At 37.8% G+C, this 17,153-nt stretch overlaps 1 protein-coding gene across 1 annotated transcript in view; it reads right to left on the bottom strand.

Moving 5' to 3' along the window:
• Positions 1-16,162, bottom strand: part of LOC127649172 (phospholipase D1-like) — a 39,373-nt gene extending 23,211 nt beyond the window's left edge. The window contains 15 exon segments of the mRNA XM_052134145.1: positions 3,328-3,523; positions 3,917-4,108; positions 4,844-4,954; positions 5,158-5,239; positions 5,917-6,000; positions 6,159-6,308; positions 7,163-7,315; positions 7,516-7,608; positions 8,472-8,530; positions 8,907-8,972; positions 9,670-9,781; positions 14,099-14,241; positions 14,647-14,816; positions 16,014-16,116; positions 16,118-16,162. Coding sequence (XP_051990105.1) covers positions 3,328-3,523; positions 3,917-4,108; positions 4,844-4,954; positions 5,158-5,239; positions 5,917-6,000; positions 6,159-6,308; positions 7,163-7,315; positions 7,516-7,608; positions 8,472-8,530; positions 8,907-8,972; positions 9,670-9,781; positions 14,099-14,241; positions 14,647-14,816; positions 16,014-16,116; positions 16,118-16,162 — 1,759 coding nt within the window.
• Between the last annotated feature and the right edge of the window lie 991 nt (positions 16,163-17,153).

Below are 17,153 nucleotides of genomic sequence, written 5' to 3'. Positions count from 1 at the left end.
GATGTAACATGAATATTCTTGATAAACAAATATGATCGTGTCTGGTAACGTGTGCATGTAAAATGGCTAGAAATAGCATTTTAGCTTAGTGTAAAGCTGACAGTTTACATAAGTTTATTTCCATTTCTTCTGCTCCAAAACTTACTTCAAACTTATTTCTCTGTCTGCTCGTATGAATGTAACACATCATAAGAAAGTGCTTCAACGGACAAAATATTAAAATCAAACAAATTACAATAAAATGCAAAGTAATCTCTTCAGTAATCAAAATACATTTTGAATGTAACCGTATTCTAATTACCAATGATTTAAATCATTACTGTTGTGGAATACAGTTACTTATATTTTGTATTTTAAATACAAAATCCCATTACATGTATTCCATTACTCCCCAAACCTGTGTACATGCAACTGGGGTTGAGTGGGTAGAATTCAATGAAGCTGTCAGCTGAGGACATGTGATGCATCTATTTCTCAAACTAGAGACTAATTTAGAACTTATTCTCTTGTTTAGTTGTACATCTGTCCTTCCACATCTCTTTCTGTCCTTGTTAGAGCCAGTTGTCCTTTGTCTTTGAAGATTGTTGTGTACACTTTTGTATGAAATCTTTTGGCAATTTCAAGCATTGTATAACCTTCATTCCTTAAAACAATGATTGAATGACAGGTTTCTAGAGAAAGATGTTTCTTTTTGCCATTTTTTTACCTAATATTGACCTTGAGACATGCCAGTCTAATTGCATACTCTGGCAACTTATAAACAAACACAAATACAATGTTAAGTGACATTTAACGAACCAAATAACTTTAAGCTGTATTTGACATAATGGCTCATAAAGTGATTTTTTAATACCAAATGAGCAATTTAGCATGATTACTCAAGGATAAGGTGTTGGAGTGATGGCTGCTGGAAATAGGGCCTGTCTAGATTTGATCAAAAATGACTTTTTTCAAATAGTGATGGTGCTGTTTTTTTTTTTTTTTACATAATTTATGTCCTGACTATACTTAGTGATCAGTTGAATGCCACTTTGGTGAATTTAAGTACCAATTTCCTTCCAAAACAGCAAAATCTGAACATTATTCCAAACTTTTGGCCACCAGTGTAGGTTTTTTCAGCTCTGTAGGTCCACACAATGCAATTGAGTGGTGATAAGGCCTTAAAAAAAAAAAAAAGGAGATAAAGTCAGCATAAACATAATCCATCAGAATTGTGGTTTAATCCATGTCTGCTACTGCGATCCAGTTGGTTTTGGGTGAGAACAGACCAAAATATAATTTTTTCACTGTACATCTTTACAGCAGTCTTCTTGGAGATCATGATTTCAAGTTCAATTACGCCGTCTATAGTGCCATATAGTGCTCTGTGCATGTGTCAAGCACTAAGAAGTGTGATTGAGCTTGAAATCGTGATCGTGCCTAAAGACTACAATGGCAAGATGAACAGGAGTTATATTTTGGTCTATTCTCACAAAAACCAACTGTATTGCTTCAGAAGACTTTGATTAAAAAACTAAAGTTTTATGGATTACTTTTATGCTGACTTGATCTCCTTTTTGGAGCCTCAAAGGGCTGATCACCATTCACTTGCATTGCATGGATCTACAGAGCTGAGATATTCTTCTAAAATCTTTGTTATTAATCTTTGTTTGTGTTCAGCAGAAGAAAGTCATACACATCTGGGATGGCATGAGGGTGAGAAAATGAAGTGAGATTAAATTTTTTTGTGTGAACTACCCCTTTAAGATGGGATCTAATTGACTGAATCATCCATCCATCTATCTAATGTGCTTCCTCATAAAATAGTTTGGACATAATTTAAAGTTTTGGGTTTTTTGATTTCATAAATCCAAGGATTCCAGAACTAGCTGTTTTTGCAGCTTGATTTTGATAAATGTTCTTTTTGGACCGGGGAGGATGCTTTGAAGAACAATAAACAAAAAAGATCAAGGCATTGTGAGAAATACATTTAGTGAAATTCAGAAAAAAAAAAATCAGTGACAAATTAAATCTCCCCTGCTGCGGTCTCAAATACACCTAATCCTCTCTTGGACTGACTGCAGAACGATTTATAAATGTGTCATCTCTGGCAGAAAGAACAAACAGGGAGAGCTAAACCAAGAAAACAATGGGGCGCTCACTAAAGCCAGGAGCAGAGATAGATCTACAGTGCTAAACCAACTATCAGCCAGAGAGGATAAGCATCACTGCTTATCGAACACAGAGGAAAAATAAAGAATGAGAAGAACCATGATCATTTTCTCATTCTGACCCTCTGTCAGAAACGCTCGGGTTTGGTGCTGCTTCTCCTTTAAAACTTGACAGTAAAATGCACACTTTTATGATTGGCTTTCTGCTCTTGACTGACCTGTTCACTACTTGCCATCGCACCGCTCACTACTACTTTGTGGGCTACGGAAGTGATAAGGTAAAGTAGGCGTTGATGTGTTGTTGTGGAGATGGTTATATGCAAATGTTTACCATAGTGTGACATCACAATGTGGAGGAAGTGGAGAACGGAACATTTTGACAGTGTGGTTTCATTAACTGCTCTTTTAACAGTGAGGAGGAAGTTTTGAGTTCTGAAACTTACCGTATGATTTTATAGTACAATGTCAAAAGATCAAGGAAAATTTGATTCCTCTTGAATCCTTTAAGTTTCAACCAATGGGTGCTGATTGGAAGTAGTGCTCTCAGTCCAGCTGAGGTCAACTTTCACAATTCACAATTAAAAAATTTTAAATATTGACTTGGTATAAATAAATATTGGGCACTGGCATAACACTTACTATAATGAAATATTTGCTATTTATATGTTCCTTGCAAAACATTTAATTCATTTTATTAAACATATGTACATTAAATATAGCATTTAATGTAGTTTAATCATATATTTATGATTATATTTTAATGTTTGTTTTAATGTACCATGATTAATAGAATCTCACCCAAATTATCATAACGCTTCTGAAGATATGGATATAACCACTGGAGTCATATGGATTACTTTATGCTCCCTTTATTTGCCTTTGGAGCTTCAAAATGTCTGGTCACCATTCACTTGCATTGGGAGGACCTACAGAGCTGAAATATTATTCTAAAAAAATCATAGTTTTTTTTTCAGCTGGAGAAAGAAAGCCATACAAATCTGGGATGGCATGAGGTTGAGTATACAATGAGAAAATATATTTTTTTGGGTGAACTATCCCTTTAAGGACAGACATTGAAAACAAAACACAAATGAACCGCACGCACAGACTGTATTGTGGATTCAGTTTACACAGGCTTGTTTCTCCAATTAAGGCTAGTTAGAGTGGAACGTCTTACTGTTGGAGCTGTCGATGCTGCTGATGCTGTCAGCATGGTGAAGGCCACGTTGGAGGTGATGGTACAGGCTGAAACGTGCCTTGCGAGTGCGACCAATGCCTTTCAGTTTGGGCAGGTCCGCTGCTTCACCAACCATTGAGCGGCTGCCATTTCCACTCGAGGAACCTTTTTTCTTTGGCGTGGATGAATCCAGTCCCTGAGTCCCAAAACAAACATAATTCCATTACATTTTTACTAACAGAAATCACAAACTGCAAAACCAAAGACATAGGGAAATGTGTGTCATTTCTTGGTGTTGATCCAATAATAAAGCAAAGTAAATAAAGTAATAATTGGCTGAATACATGGCAATTACTTTTTGCCTCCTATGAAGATTTGGACACACTCAGCTGATTTAGTTTCTTACGATGTAAAAAAATATTTTCAGTAAAAGACTTATGCTTCAGAGAGTGTACAGTGCTGTTAACTAGGCAAAGGGTGGCTACTTTGAACAAAATTACCACACAATAAGTTTAGTAATAATGCAGAATGAGCTGGTGTTAAACTTTATGACCGATTGTGTATGTTATACGGAGATGATGTCTCTCACCTGCTCTATGGCCTGGGCAACAGAGCGTGTCACACTTCCTACATCTATGAGCCGGTGCTCCCAGTCATCCCAACGACCATATGCTAAATCAATTCCCCCCACGAAAGCAACCGATTGGTCGATCACTACAATCTTCTCGTGGTGTGCCCATAAGTAGACAGAGGAGGAGACATGATCAGGATGTCTCATTACCTGTTGACAGATAAGAACAGTTACGATCTTGTTTCATAAAGTGTATATGCACAAGTACGTTTAAAGGAGTCATATTTTTTATTATTTTATAATATTCCCCCTGAGGTCCATTGTTAATGTCAGGCAAGTTTTTTGCGACAAAAAAAAAATCATAATTTAGTTTTTCCTAAACATTTTCCACCCTCTCTTTGACTCTGTAACTCTCAGTCCCCTCTAAATATGAAATAAGCAACAGTACAGCAGATTGCTTATTTTTTGCTCAGAATGTAGCTTTGTTATCATGTAAAATATCCTTCAATAACAGCCTCTTTCACAAAACAATACACACTGAAATGTGCAGCACAATCTATGAACCAACAGAAACAATCAGGTATTGTTAAAAATTAACTTCACCCACTGTTTTACTAACATTGGGAGACTGTGGAAGGATATGTGGAGCGAAAAGAGCTACACACAGCCAATGAAGAGAACAAGGTTTGGCAGATTGTCCCAAATGGCTCCTAGGCTACTTTAGTTACTTAGGACTCTCCAGGCCAAATATCTGAACACTGAATAGGTGTCGTCGTTAATGTGTCAGTGGTTAATGTTACAGGTTTCAGATGTCTTAAACCAAAGGAATTCAGAATGAGATTTTTTTTTACAGCAAAATGAACTCTTTTATCTATAAAAGATCAATGACCACTTGATCTCTCATTATACAATCCTTTTAAAATCCCACAGAGACACACACGTTACCTTGATGTTCGGGTGAAGGTGCATTAGTGTCCTTTTGCTGTATTCACTATTGATGCCAAGTGCCAGCTCCACTTCCTTATACAGCATGACAAATATCCTCACACCTTGTTGCTAAAAGACAAAGATAAATTATTTCTATCCAGCCTCAAAGTAAGGTTAATCTGAATTAATAAAGAACATTCTTCATTCATTAAGTTATTAGAGTACAAGTTAATTCTACCACAAAATACTGTACATTCATGTTGAGTTCTGAGAATGCCACTACTTGACAAGGGCAAAGGAAAACTGCACTAAATAATGTTCAGGAAGCTTACAGCCTTGCGTTTCAGAATGCAGTCTAGCCTCCAGCGATTGCCCTCTACCACAGGCCTCTTCAAGAAGATCTCAGGACTCAGCCTGCATAAAACACAAAACATGTGTATTGTGTGAGGAGGAAGTTTTGAGTTCTGAAACTTACAGTATGATTTTATAGTACAATGTCAAAAGATCAAGGAAAATTTGATTCCTATTGACCCCTTTAATTTCAACCAATGGGTGCTGATTGGGAGTAGTGCTCTCAGTCCAGCTCAGGTCAACTTTCACAATTAACATTTTTTAAATATTCTATTGAATATCCCGTTTCATTTGGAAATACATAACATTACCTAGGTAATATTGGGTTTAAAATGTAGTTTCATGTTGACATTAAGCACATCAAATAAATGTTTGATCTTTCATCCTCAACGAGTACAAAAATGAAAATGCTTGTGGTGTAAAATTAATTTACATTATTGGGTGAACTTTCCTTTTATCTGCAGATACAACTATAAGTAAGGCAATTTACTATAGGTTAATTTCCCCCAAAAGTGTAGAAACTGAGTCTGTGGTGCTACCAAAACATTGCTCTGTTTATTTGAGTATCCCACCCAGCCTGAACAGCAACACTGGTTCAATGGCATGAGTTTGAGAAGGAACTATTTTTTTTTTCGACCAACACAAAACTGTAATTACGTTTATAAGGTAAATTCCTCAGCAGAAACAATATAGTTTTACTAAACACATATCTTGTTGAAGAGAAATCTGTGTGCACATACCACCAGTCTGTGATGAAGATCTCCTCTTTGGCCTCCTCTAGTGCATTGGCAACATCCTCCATGTAGGTTTTGCCATTCACATACCTGGAGAGTCGGAAATTCAAATATAAGGAATAAAGAGCTTTTTTCAAGACATCACAAAGTAGTGGATGAAACAGAAATCTGACAGAACACCTAGAGCAAATCTTTGTTTTTTCCTATAACAGGACCACTTAGATTGTATTGGCTGAAATGAAATGCACCATTTAGAGGGTATGTTCTCCTCCTCCCTGGCAAAAGATCCAAAGCGGTGGGTCCTTAAAAAGGCCTTTCCATGTTTCCTGACAAAGCTTTCAATGGCTTGACCCCACCATCTTGCATGTCTGTAACTAGTGAATTTTAGCACCAGTTTCCTGCACAAAAGACACACCAAGCATTTATAGAGTCATATAACAGATATCAGATGTGTGTTTATATTTATATTATTGTTTATATTTTAGGTAAGCTTAGGCCAGGCCTATTCAACTGGCAGCCGGTTTGAAATTTTCAAAGGCCGACGTGAGGTTTGTTCTCTTAGGGGCCGTTCACATCAAATGCGTTTTGTGTCTGATCGTGCTGTTTTTCAGTTGTTTTGATGTGTAAACTTCTGCTAGACAGATGCCACACGAAGTCTCTGTGTTTTTACAATGTCTCGTGGAGAAGCGCCACGTTTTTAGACGCTTTCAGAGGTTGCGCTAAAAATAATCCATAATTTTGACAAAATGGGAAGTTTAAAGTACTAAAATCATGGATGACTGACAAGTGTTAGTTCGAAGAAACAGAAAAGTTCTATTCATAAATTTGGTCAAGAAATTGAATTTTCTATATGAAAATCTAAAGTTTAAATCAATTCATCTATAATAATCTTCACTCTTATTATTAAATACAATTTTAGCATCAATCTAATTTACTCTTACTCAATTTTCTTTTATTTTTTTATACTTCCTGCTGGAAAGAAAAAGTTCTCGATGTTTTATTTATACCGTGAACAAATACAATATCTGATAGAAGCTTTATGTTAACAAAACATTTTGAATTGGCCCACATCCCCCGGAGATTTTTTCCATCTGGCCCACTTTTCTATGAAGTTGAATAGCCCTGGTTTAGGCAATATTATTACAAAATATTGTGGAGGAAAAGGAGCAGATGATGATTATGAAGGAGGAGAAATAGATGATGATAAAGGAGAAAAAGAAGAATCTAAGTTGGACCATCTAAGAGAACGCACCTAGACAGATTTTCTATCCCCACGCCATGTTTTGTCTCTGTGTGTTTGGAGTCCATTTTGATGCTGAACTCATTGTCTACCAGCAGGACAAATGAAATCGCACCTGTGTCTGGCTTCATGTACAGCAGAAAAGAGTCCTTCACGATCAGCCACCTAAACACAGAGCACAAATGACTTTATCATTAGTCTCTATCATAACCATGAGGACAAATCTAGGCTAAAAGTAAGCTTCTCTAAAGTGCTATTTAACAGAGAGCAGTGGCAGCATTGCCACAGTGTCAATTTAATCAGAACATGAAAATAGAATGGTATCAGTGGAACAAGAAAATGTATTAGAAATATTAGAGAATGACCTCTTTGACCAGCGGTAGCAGATTTCATTGTGGCCACAGCAGTTCAGGCCGGGTATACGGTGACCTCCTGACCTTTTATAAACAATGCCTTCTCTGAAAGATACAAACACGAGACGCCTTTTTTACATAACCATTAAATGTACATTTCATTTTAGGTGAACCTCACAAAACCTGACATTAATGTATTGTGAAATTGTTTTTTTATTATTATTATTTAAATTGTAAACTATTAATACATTATGGCAGCACTTGCAAACTTCTTTTAATTTGTACTGGGATGGATAAAAAATAATAAAAAATAAAAAAAAATCACTGAGTACAATGAAAATTTCAAATAGATAATTAAATAAATACAAATGTCTAGACATATTATGGTAATAAGAATTTTGGGAGGAAAGTCCTTTAATTGTTAATAAATTATGACACAATGCAAAAAATCTAAAATAGACTTCATAATAATAATTTTTTGGGTTATTTATTTTGAGGTGAAAATGAATCTGACAGGCTTTCATTAGATTCACCCTAATAAGATGAATCTAAGCATAACCAATAATATTTTGGCATTACTCTTAAAGGTATAATTCAACCCCAAAATAATCATTTACTCACCCTCACCCCATCCCAGATGTGACACTTGCAGAAACAAACAAAGATTTTCTCAGCTCTGTTGGTCCTTTCAATGCAAGTGAATGTCCAAAAAACAGTAAAAGCAGTATAAAGGTAATCCATACATTTTCCATACATACATAATCCATGGATTACTTTTATGTTGCTTTTTGGACCTACAAATCTAAATTCCAAAAATCAGCAGAATAAAGTCATGCACATTTGGGATGGGGTGAGGGTGAGAAAATGATGAGAGAATTTTAATTTTGGGATGATCTATCCATTTAAAATGGTTGGTCATTGAGAGGCAATACTAAAACAGCATAGCAAAACAAATAGTGTGTTCTTACAAGCCCTTTGGGCCCAAGTCTTGAATGAAGGACAACTGGCTCACATCAATAAACTCCATCTAGAAAAGAGAAACAATTCTGCTTAATACCAGTGAGACTGAGATGCAGCTTCAATTAAAAGGAGTTGACACGAAATCCTCAGCTCTATTGACCCAAATAGTGTAATCAAGATAAAGAAAGAGAAAGAAACAATTCATTTGAGGGAGAAAGAGAGAGAGAAGTCAAAGAATTGCGGATGCCCTTGTTTAAAGCCTCTGAATTAGCCAGCACTGATCTGAGAGACCTGTACATTAACACGGTCAGGACACACATTCTCCATCTGTAATATTGATCCTTGTGCTGCTGCTTAATTAAAGAGAACTCAATGTGAGCTCCATAAGGGCATGAAATTCCTACATTCATTCCACTAGGTACAGAGATCAAACGTGAGCTTACGGTTGCATAGTACTTTCGGTACATTGCCATCCTCAGCAGCTTGTTTAGATAGTCTTCCAGTTGTTTCTGCAAAACAAGTGAAAAACATTTTTAAAATTTGGTTCCGTATTGATGGAACACAACAGAGATCAAACAATTGACTTTTTGCAACATATTGTAACCCTTACAAGATAGAAGCCACAGGCCAGTGTGATTTCAACTTATTTATTTTTTTTTTCAAAATCATGTTTAATTTAACCAATCAGAGAAATCACTGTTAACATGGAAATGGTAATCATGGCAAACAGCAATGTAGTGAATTTTTGCAGGCTAATTAATGTTAGTTAACTATCACAACCATCTAGCAACCAGCCTAACATTAGTTAATATGGGATGTTGTGGTATTATAGTACAAAACACAGCAGTGGTGTTTATAAATAAAAACATAGAAAAATAGATTGATTTGATTCATTCATATGCTTTGCAGTGTTTAATGGGATGAGCTGTTCATTCATTCCATCATAAAAGATATTAAAGGCCACAATGTTGTGCCTTGCAACCATTTATCTCATAATCAGGACTTACATAGGTATTGTGAAAAGTACATGTTATTGTGTGACTAGACCACGAAATCATGGCAATGACGTAATGTGGGAGAGACCTGATCACAAACTCAGATGCTTTATAATGAGCAAGATCACATCATGCTCAACATTGTGAAAGCTCACTTTCTAGTCATGTGATCAAAGGTTGGTGGGGCAATTGGCATCCTACAGAAACTCACCCTCCTACTAGACACTTGCTCTTCTCGCGCCAGCTCCTCTCCTCCTCCCCGAGGCAGAACAGGCATCTGCCTCACCTCGCTCTGCTTAATGCTCTTCCTTCTCACCGTATGACTGAAAGACAGCAGTATTAAAGGATTAGTTCACCCAAAAATTAAAATTCAGTCAGTTTACCCCCTCCTGTGTTGTTATAACCCAATATGGCTTTCTTTCTTTTTCTTAACACAAAGGGAGAAATTGTGAAAACATTTTGTGCTGAAGGACCACTAACAATGGCAAAAAGGTATCAATAAAAATGAATAGCCGTGTTACCTGAGAAAAGAGGGTGAGGCAAAAAAGAGAAAAGTATAGGGGTGAGAGAAAGGACAAAAGAAAAAAAATGCTTAGAGAAAAAAAAAGTAGCATAGAGCAAGTGAGAATTATTTCAGCTCCTATAAAAATGATATTAACAGATAGGCCCCATTTACACCTGGTATTAACACCTGTCTGAGTGATTTCATCACAAGTGGTAAGGCGAGACACATCATAGTTTATAACTGTTTCCTGTGAAAACTTATGAATTTCAGGGGAGGGTTTCTGAATTCATGATTGCATAAAGCTGCGTACACACTGCCAACGACTTTATCGCTGCAGGTCGCCAGTGGCTGGCGGTGAAGTCGCTAGTGGGTGTTCCCACTACTGGTTACCTAGTAACGTTTATAAATGACATTCACGGATGCCATTCCATTGCTGTTGACAGCGAATCTCTTTTCTTGCCACTAAAAACAAACATTTTGGAGGGAAAAGACTAAATATAAATGGAATCAGTACATAAAATGCTTTATATCAAAGATGAATGAGAAACAAGGCGTGCTGTTTGCCATAGCGGCTGTTTATCTGCGGCGAAAATGCAAATGCCGGTCTGTCTGTGTCCATAAAATCCCCGCGATCTCAGATACAACTTTCCACACAGTATTTTTCTTAAAAATGTCCTTGAACGTGGGAAGAGACATATCATAGAGCACTGGAACATTTCTAACAGCAAGAATTAGCCTTTCATCCATCTTTCCGTTACTGCAGGAGCTGAGAGAGAGAGAAGGATCACGTGAGCTCTCCCGTCGTCTCTCCTATTGGCTGTCGCTTCCGTTAGTCATTCCAAAGTTGAACTTTTCTCAACTTTGACGCGTCGCTGGACATGCCCACATCTAGCGCCAACGGTCGCGACAGCTCGTGTCGCCGGAAGTCGCTGTGCTCGCATTGAAAATGAATGGTATTGAGTTGCTGTCGCGCGCGATGTCGCTGGCAGTGTGTACGCACCTTAAGTCAATTACAAAGATAGACATTAAGCACAGAAAAGTCTGCATTTTAGTCTTGCCACTAAAGGCATTTATATAGGATGCACATACTACGGATGGGCACGAGTATAGTGATCAAGCCTGATGTGACTTTTCACTCAGTTCAAAATCCAGTGACAATTACCTGACAACTAAACAAAAGGGAGCTTATTTTTAAGATATTTTGAGATTGATTACATTGTGACTTTGAGGGGTACATTGATTATCAGAGTCTTCTCATGGCAAACAAACTGATACGATGCTGCAATCCTATCATTACAATAATCAAAAACAAAGAGAGTGTAATTAACTGTGTTTTGAAAACCTGTCTCTATAAAACATTTGCTAAACACACTTTATTTTCATGTAATGTAAGAACTTTGACTTGTTCATGGATATTAATAAAAGTGAATGATTGTCACTGACACAGGATAAGCGGTTGACGATGGATGGATGGATGGATTGTCACTGACTAACCCTCCCTGCCCTGTGTGACGTAACTCACACCTGCATTTCGACGAAATGAATGAAGATTTCCCCTCGAGATTCCAAGTTAGATATCCAATATAAATTGTAATTCCGTTGCACTTTCCTCAGTTGAAAGATGGAAATTCAGATTCTCCGAGTTGAATGGAACGCTTCACGAATCACAGCAAAAACAAATATAGAGCATCGCGGCTTTCCTCACAAGAGCAAATATTTGGACACACACACACACACACACACACACACACACACACACACACACACACACACACACACACACACCAAGCGCATGTGGCAATGTACAGCAGGCACGAGTTTCAAACAGCTAGACCGAGCTCAGTTAAATGGAACAATGCAGCATCTTCAAAACTGAACTTCAACTGAGCATGCATATTGAAATGCAATGGATATGGCATTTCTTGTTATAGAAGGTTCAGACAGTGAATAAAAAAAAACTGGTGCTCACTTATTAAGATTACTACGGTAACCTGAAGAAAGAACAGACAGACGTGCGTTGTGCACATTCTTTCAGAGTTGGGCAGTGAATCTTCACATAATGACAAAATATGATGCATATTTTATAACAGCCTATAATAATACATTGACGATACCCTGGAACAACAAGATGCAATACAGCAGCCAGAGACGTTTGTCAGACATGTTGTTATACACTCACCTAAAGGATTATTAGGAACACCATACTAATACTGTGTTTGACCCCCTTTCGCCTTCAGAACTGCCTTAATTCTACGTGGCATTGATTCAACAAGGTGCTGAAAGCATTCTTTAGAAATGTTGGCCCATATTGATAAGATAACATCTTGCAGTTGATGGAGATTTGTGGGATGCACATCCAGGGCACGAAGCTCCCGTTCCACCACATCCCAAAGATGCTCTATTGGGTTGAGATCTGGTGACTGTGGGGGCCATTTTAGTACAGTGAACTCATTGTCATGTTCAAGAAACCAATTTGAAATGATTCGAGCTTTGTGACATGGTGCATTATCCTGCTGGAAGTAGACATCAGAGGATGGGTACATGGTGGCCATAAAGGGATGGACATGGTCAGAAACAATGCTCAGGTAGGCCATGGCATTTAAACGATGCCCAATTGGCACTAAGTGTGCCAAGAAAACATCCCCCACACCATTACACCACCACCACCAGCCTGCACAGTGGTAACAAGGCATGATGGATCCATGTTCTCATTCTGTTTACGCCAAATTCTGACCCTACCATCTGAATGTCTCAACAGAAATCGAGACTCATCAGACCAGGCAACATTTTTCCAGTCTTCAACTGTCCAATTTTGGTGAGCTCTTGCAAATTGTAGCCTCTTTTTCCTATTTGTAGTGGAGATGAGTGGTACCCGGTGGGGTCTACTGCTGTTGTAGCCCATCCGCCTCAAGGTTGTGCATGTTGTGGCTTCACAAATCCTTTGCTGCATACCTCGGTTGTAACGAGTGGTTATTTCAGGCAAAGTTGCTCTTCTATCAGCTTGAATCAGTCGGCCCATTCTCCTCTGAACTCTAGCATCAACAAGGCATTTTCGCCCACAGGACTGCTGCATACTGGATGTTTTTCCCATTTCACACCATTATTTGTAAACCCTAGAAATGGTTGTGCGTGAAAATCCCAGTAACTGAGCAGATAGTGAAATACTCAGACCGGCCCGTCTGGCACCAACAACCATGCCACGCTCAAAATTGCTTAAATCACCTTTCTTTCCCATTCTGACATTCAGTTTGGAGTTCAGGAGATTGTCTTGACCAGGACCACACCCCTAAATGCATTGAAGCAACTGCCATGAGATTGGTTGATTAGATAATTGCATTAATGAGAAATTGAACAGGTGTTCCTAATAATCCTTTAGGTGAGTGTATATACTGTTATGAACATGTAATCGCCCTTTGAGTACTCGACAAGTGCTCGAGTAATTAGTCAGAGTACTCGAGTAGACAAAATTACCAAAATGCCCATCCCTAACACATACAGTAAACTGTATTAAATTAACTTTGGATGTGTGTGCTTGACATACTTTTATTCAATTAGCTGACACTTTCATCCTAAGCTAATTATCAGTGAAATTTGTATGGTTTTTTTCAATTGGACACCACATGTAATTGTATGAGTGGTCAGTTTAACTTTAAATGATTAGATTACACAACATTTCAGACCCTATTTTCACCTCGAGACCATAGTATAAGTGTATATCTGCCACAAAACCCATAATATTAGGCTGCTTATTTTCACAAGATGGGCCCAAATGGTGTCCTTTACTGAACATTTGGCCGCCACATCATCTGCGCTCTCTGCCTGGGACTGGGGCACGCAGAGCTCGCCCTCACTGAGGGCGGATGCGATTTCTGCGAGGAGCTACCGATGTCGACCCTGCGGGCTCGACTCGAAGCGGTTTAAAGATTAAGCTTAAATTGTATTGAACCTGGAATAATCCTTTAACTCGATTTTTGAACAAAATACCAGATACATTTGTTAATAATTCCTTATAAAATTTAGGTCACAGACAGTTTTAAGCACACTCTCCTTGTGACTGGATCGGCTGAAACAGATGTCAATACCATGTGTACACTAAGGTCATTGAGGGAGTTTATCTGAAGAGTAGAGGTCTGACCTTCGAGTGGGTAATGGAATCCTCATGAGGGTCTTGTAGCGCAGAAGCTCTCTGTGCAGCTCCATGAAGTGCTTCTCTTTCCTTTTCACCACCCAAGTGAAATTACCATGTTTAAGCTCTATCTTAAACACTGCTGGCATTGCCTGTGGACACAGCAGTGACATGAGATCTGTGATAGGTAATATCTTTGAACCTCCATTCTTTAAGAAATAATTTACATCTTTGTCATCATTTATTCACCCTCATGTTCTTCAAAATCCATATGACTTTCTTTATTACATTAAACACAAAAGGAGATGCCCTCTGCCAAATAGGCAGAATGTTAGTCTCAGTTACCATTCACTCTCATTGAATGGAAAAAAGATCTAATGTAAATGGTGACTGAGGATAGAATCTACTTTTGTGTTCCACGAAAGAACGAAATTCATACGGGTATGAAACAACATAACGGTGAGTGAATGATGACAGAATTTTCATTTTTGGGTGGACTATCTCTTTAACTTACTGCTAAAGGCACAAATTGAAAAGTGTGTGTGTGCTTCACAGACCTTGGACACGCTCCTGTGTTTGGAGATATTGAAGCGGTCTGGGGTCCTGGTGAAGCGCTCAACTTCTAGAATCTTGGCAGTGATGGGGACAGTGGACAGGTAGACCTGAGCTTCTGCCTCTTTAAAGCCAACTGTCCTGTACACGGCCGAGAACGGGATGCGGCAATCTCCTGAAAGAGAAAACAGGGTGGACTGAGGCATGCCTGAGGAATGTGAGCACAAGTCTGTGTGTGAGTATTTGTAATGTAAATGGCCAAGCTGAGGAGTCATTATCTTAAAAATCACTCCCTTTTATTCTGTGTTCTCAGAGCCAGATGTTTGATTAAAAAGACAGAATCATTCACCACTTCCTGTCTAAGCTGCTGTAAATAATAAGAAGCCTAATCCACAGATAAATCCTACTTCTCAAGTCTCACTTATAATTAAAAAATTCAGTGATTCTCAACTGGTTTTGCATCAGGTCCCAGATTTTACAATGACATCAAGTGGTGGCCCAACACAGTACCAAAATTGCTTATTATACAAAAGTACAGGAAATGTTCTTAAAATGAAACATGAAGCTGAATTAATATTACCATAAACTGCACAGGCCTGATAATATGCAAATTATTAACATCCATCACTGTGCACTTTATTCCCTGCTATCTGAGATTGTGTTTGATGAATACAATAAACTTTCTTTATTCCCGAGCCCCGACAAATAACAGAATAACCATTCATGAACTCACACGGTTAACCAAATATTACAAACGGTTACCGTGCACATATTTAGGGTATTAAGGCATCTTTTGCTTTATTATTAAACATTAAATGCATGCAGGACTTAACCATTTTAAGTCGTTTATATGAATTGAAACCATCAGCTTTGTACACAGCCAGGGTATACTGCACCTTATCTTTGTGTTTGGAAGTGTTTTGTGAATCAGACGCTGTTCTCAGTCCTTCAAATAAACATGCTGCACCTGTGAGATGCAGATTCCTTGAGTGCATACTTGAGTGTCAGTGTTCGTGCTGCTGTAGTCCAGTATGCATTTGGATGAACAAATCGTATTTCACAAAAGGCTGACATTTACGTGGATTTATAATAGAAATCTCAAAATAAATTAATAATTGATTTAGAGCTTGGGACCCTTTGGGTTTAGAGGACCCTGGGCAACGGCCCAATCAGCCTGGTGGTTAATCCGTTCCTGCTCGTAATAATATATAAGCCTATTTATTTTCAATCATAACTCTGCCTGATTATATGATTAGTTGCATTTAACATCGTTATTTCCATTGTCCACAACCCACCAGTTGATAAACAGTTCAAATAGTTTATTGTACAACAAATGGATGATTTGGGTCTTGAAAAGGCTAAAAACATTTACCTGAGGGGTTGAACTCACTGAAGTCCACCTCTTCAGGCTCATCCTCAGCATCTGAGAAGCCAAGCTCCCTGGTGTCCAGGTTCTCCACAGTTTCACTCATGTCTGCTTATGATCAGATTGAGGTTTTTGGGCTCAGACTGCCGTAGCATACTCAGCACTCCTCAGCCTGAAGGGCTAGCACTGCCTAAAGCACACAAAAACAAAACTTTCTGCTTTAGTGAACTAATAAGCTTTAATTAGTTTGGTAAAGTCACTAATACAGTATGCTTCATTCATGATCATTTTCAAAAGATTAACATTTGTGCCAAGATGGTAGTGTTCTTGATTAACTGATGCAGTGTTATAAACAGCCTGATCTCCTGATATTCACATGAGAATGGCAACATTTTTGCAAACCACAATTATGTGTCAAAAGCGAGTGAAATAATTTTATTATGAGACAAGGTTAAGGGGAATTTTTAGGGAGGTTTTAAGGAGCAAAACATACCTCCCTATCCTAAAACTGTAGCCTAAACCTAACCAATAGTGTCCTAAAAGATAAATGAGAGGTGAACAAGACATCTTTTCAAATGATAAGCTAAAAAAAAGTGTTTCGATAAAATAACATTGTAGTGTGTGATTAATAGAGCAAAGAATATGTGATTGTAAAGTCATAGAAAGCCATCGTACCTGTGATTTGTGCGAAAGTGAAAAGTCACAGTTGTAGTGCCTCTAGTGTTCATTTCACAATTAAATTGCAGCAGAAAGTGGAATGTACAACTCAGTTTTCAAAAAAAGTTGTTACAGTAACGCTCATTCTATTAGACTAGGTTGGTTATAAAGTAAAATAATCAGCCTGAAACTCAACAGCTTTGTCAATTTGACTAAAATTCACTACATTAATGCATGTTACAGAGGGATTGGTTATTTTTTTTAAGCACATGATAATTCATTTAATGCTTTTTGGCATTCTGAATTTTTGACTGATGTTTTACATTTAATTTATCTTGAGTTTAAAACTTTTCCTCTTTCAGGCTGAGGCCAAAGGTCAATGTCTTCTCCTGTGGAGCACAGAGTCCCTTGAGCAAACGTTCATCTAATAATATACACATGATCAGGTCATAATGTCATTCTTTAACAAAAACAGCTAATAAAAAGAGG

Source organism: Xyrauchen texanus, chromosome 9 (assembly GCF_025860055.1).
Source record: "Xyrauchen texanus isolate HMW12.3.18 chromosome 9, RBS_HiC_50CHRs, whole genome shotgun sequence".
NCBI lineage: Eukaryota > Metazoa > Chordata > Actinopteri > Cypriniformes > Catostomidae > Xyrauchen > Xyrauchen texanus.
This window is presented reverse-complemented; position numbering and strand designations above follow the sequence as displayed.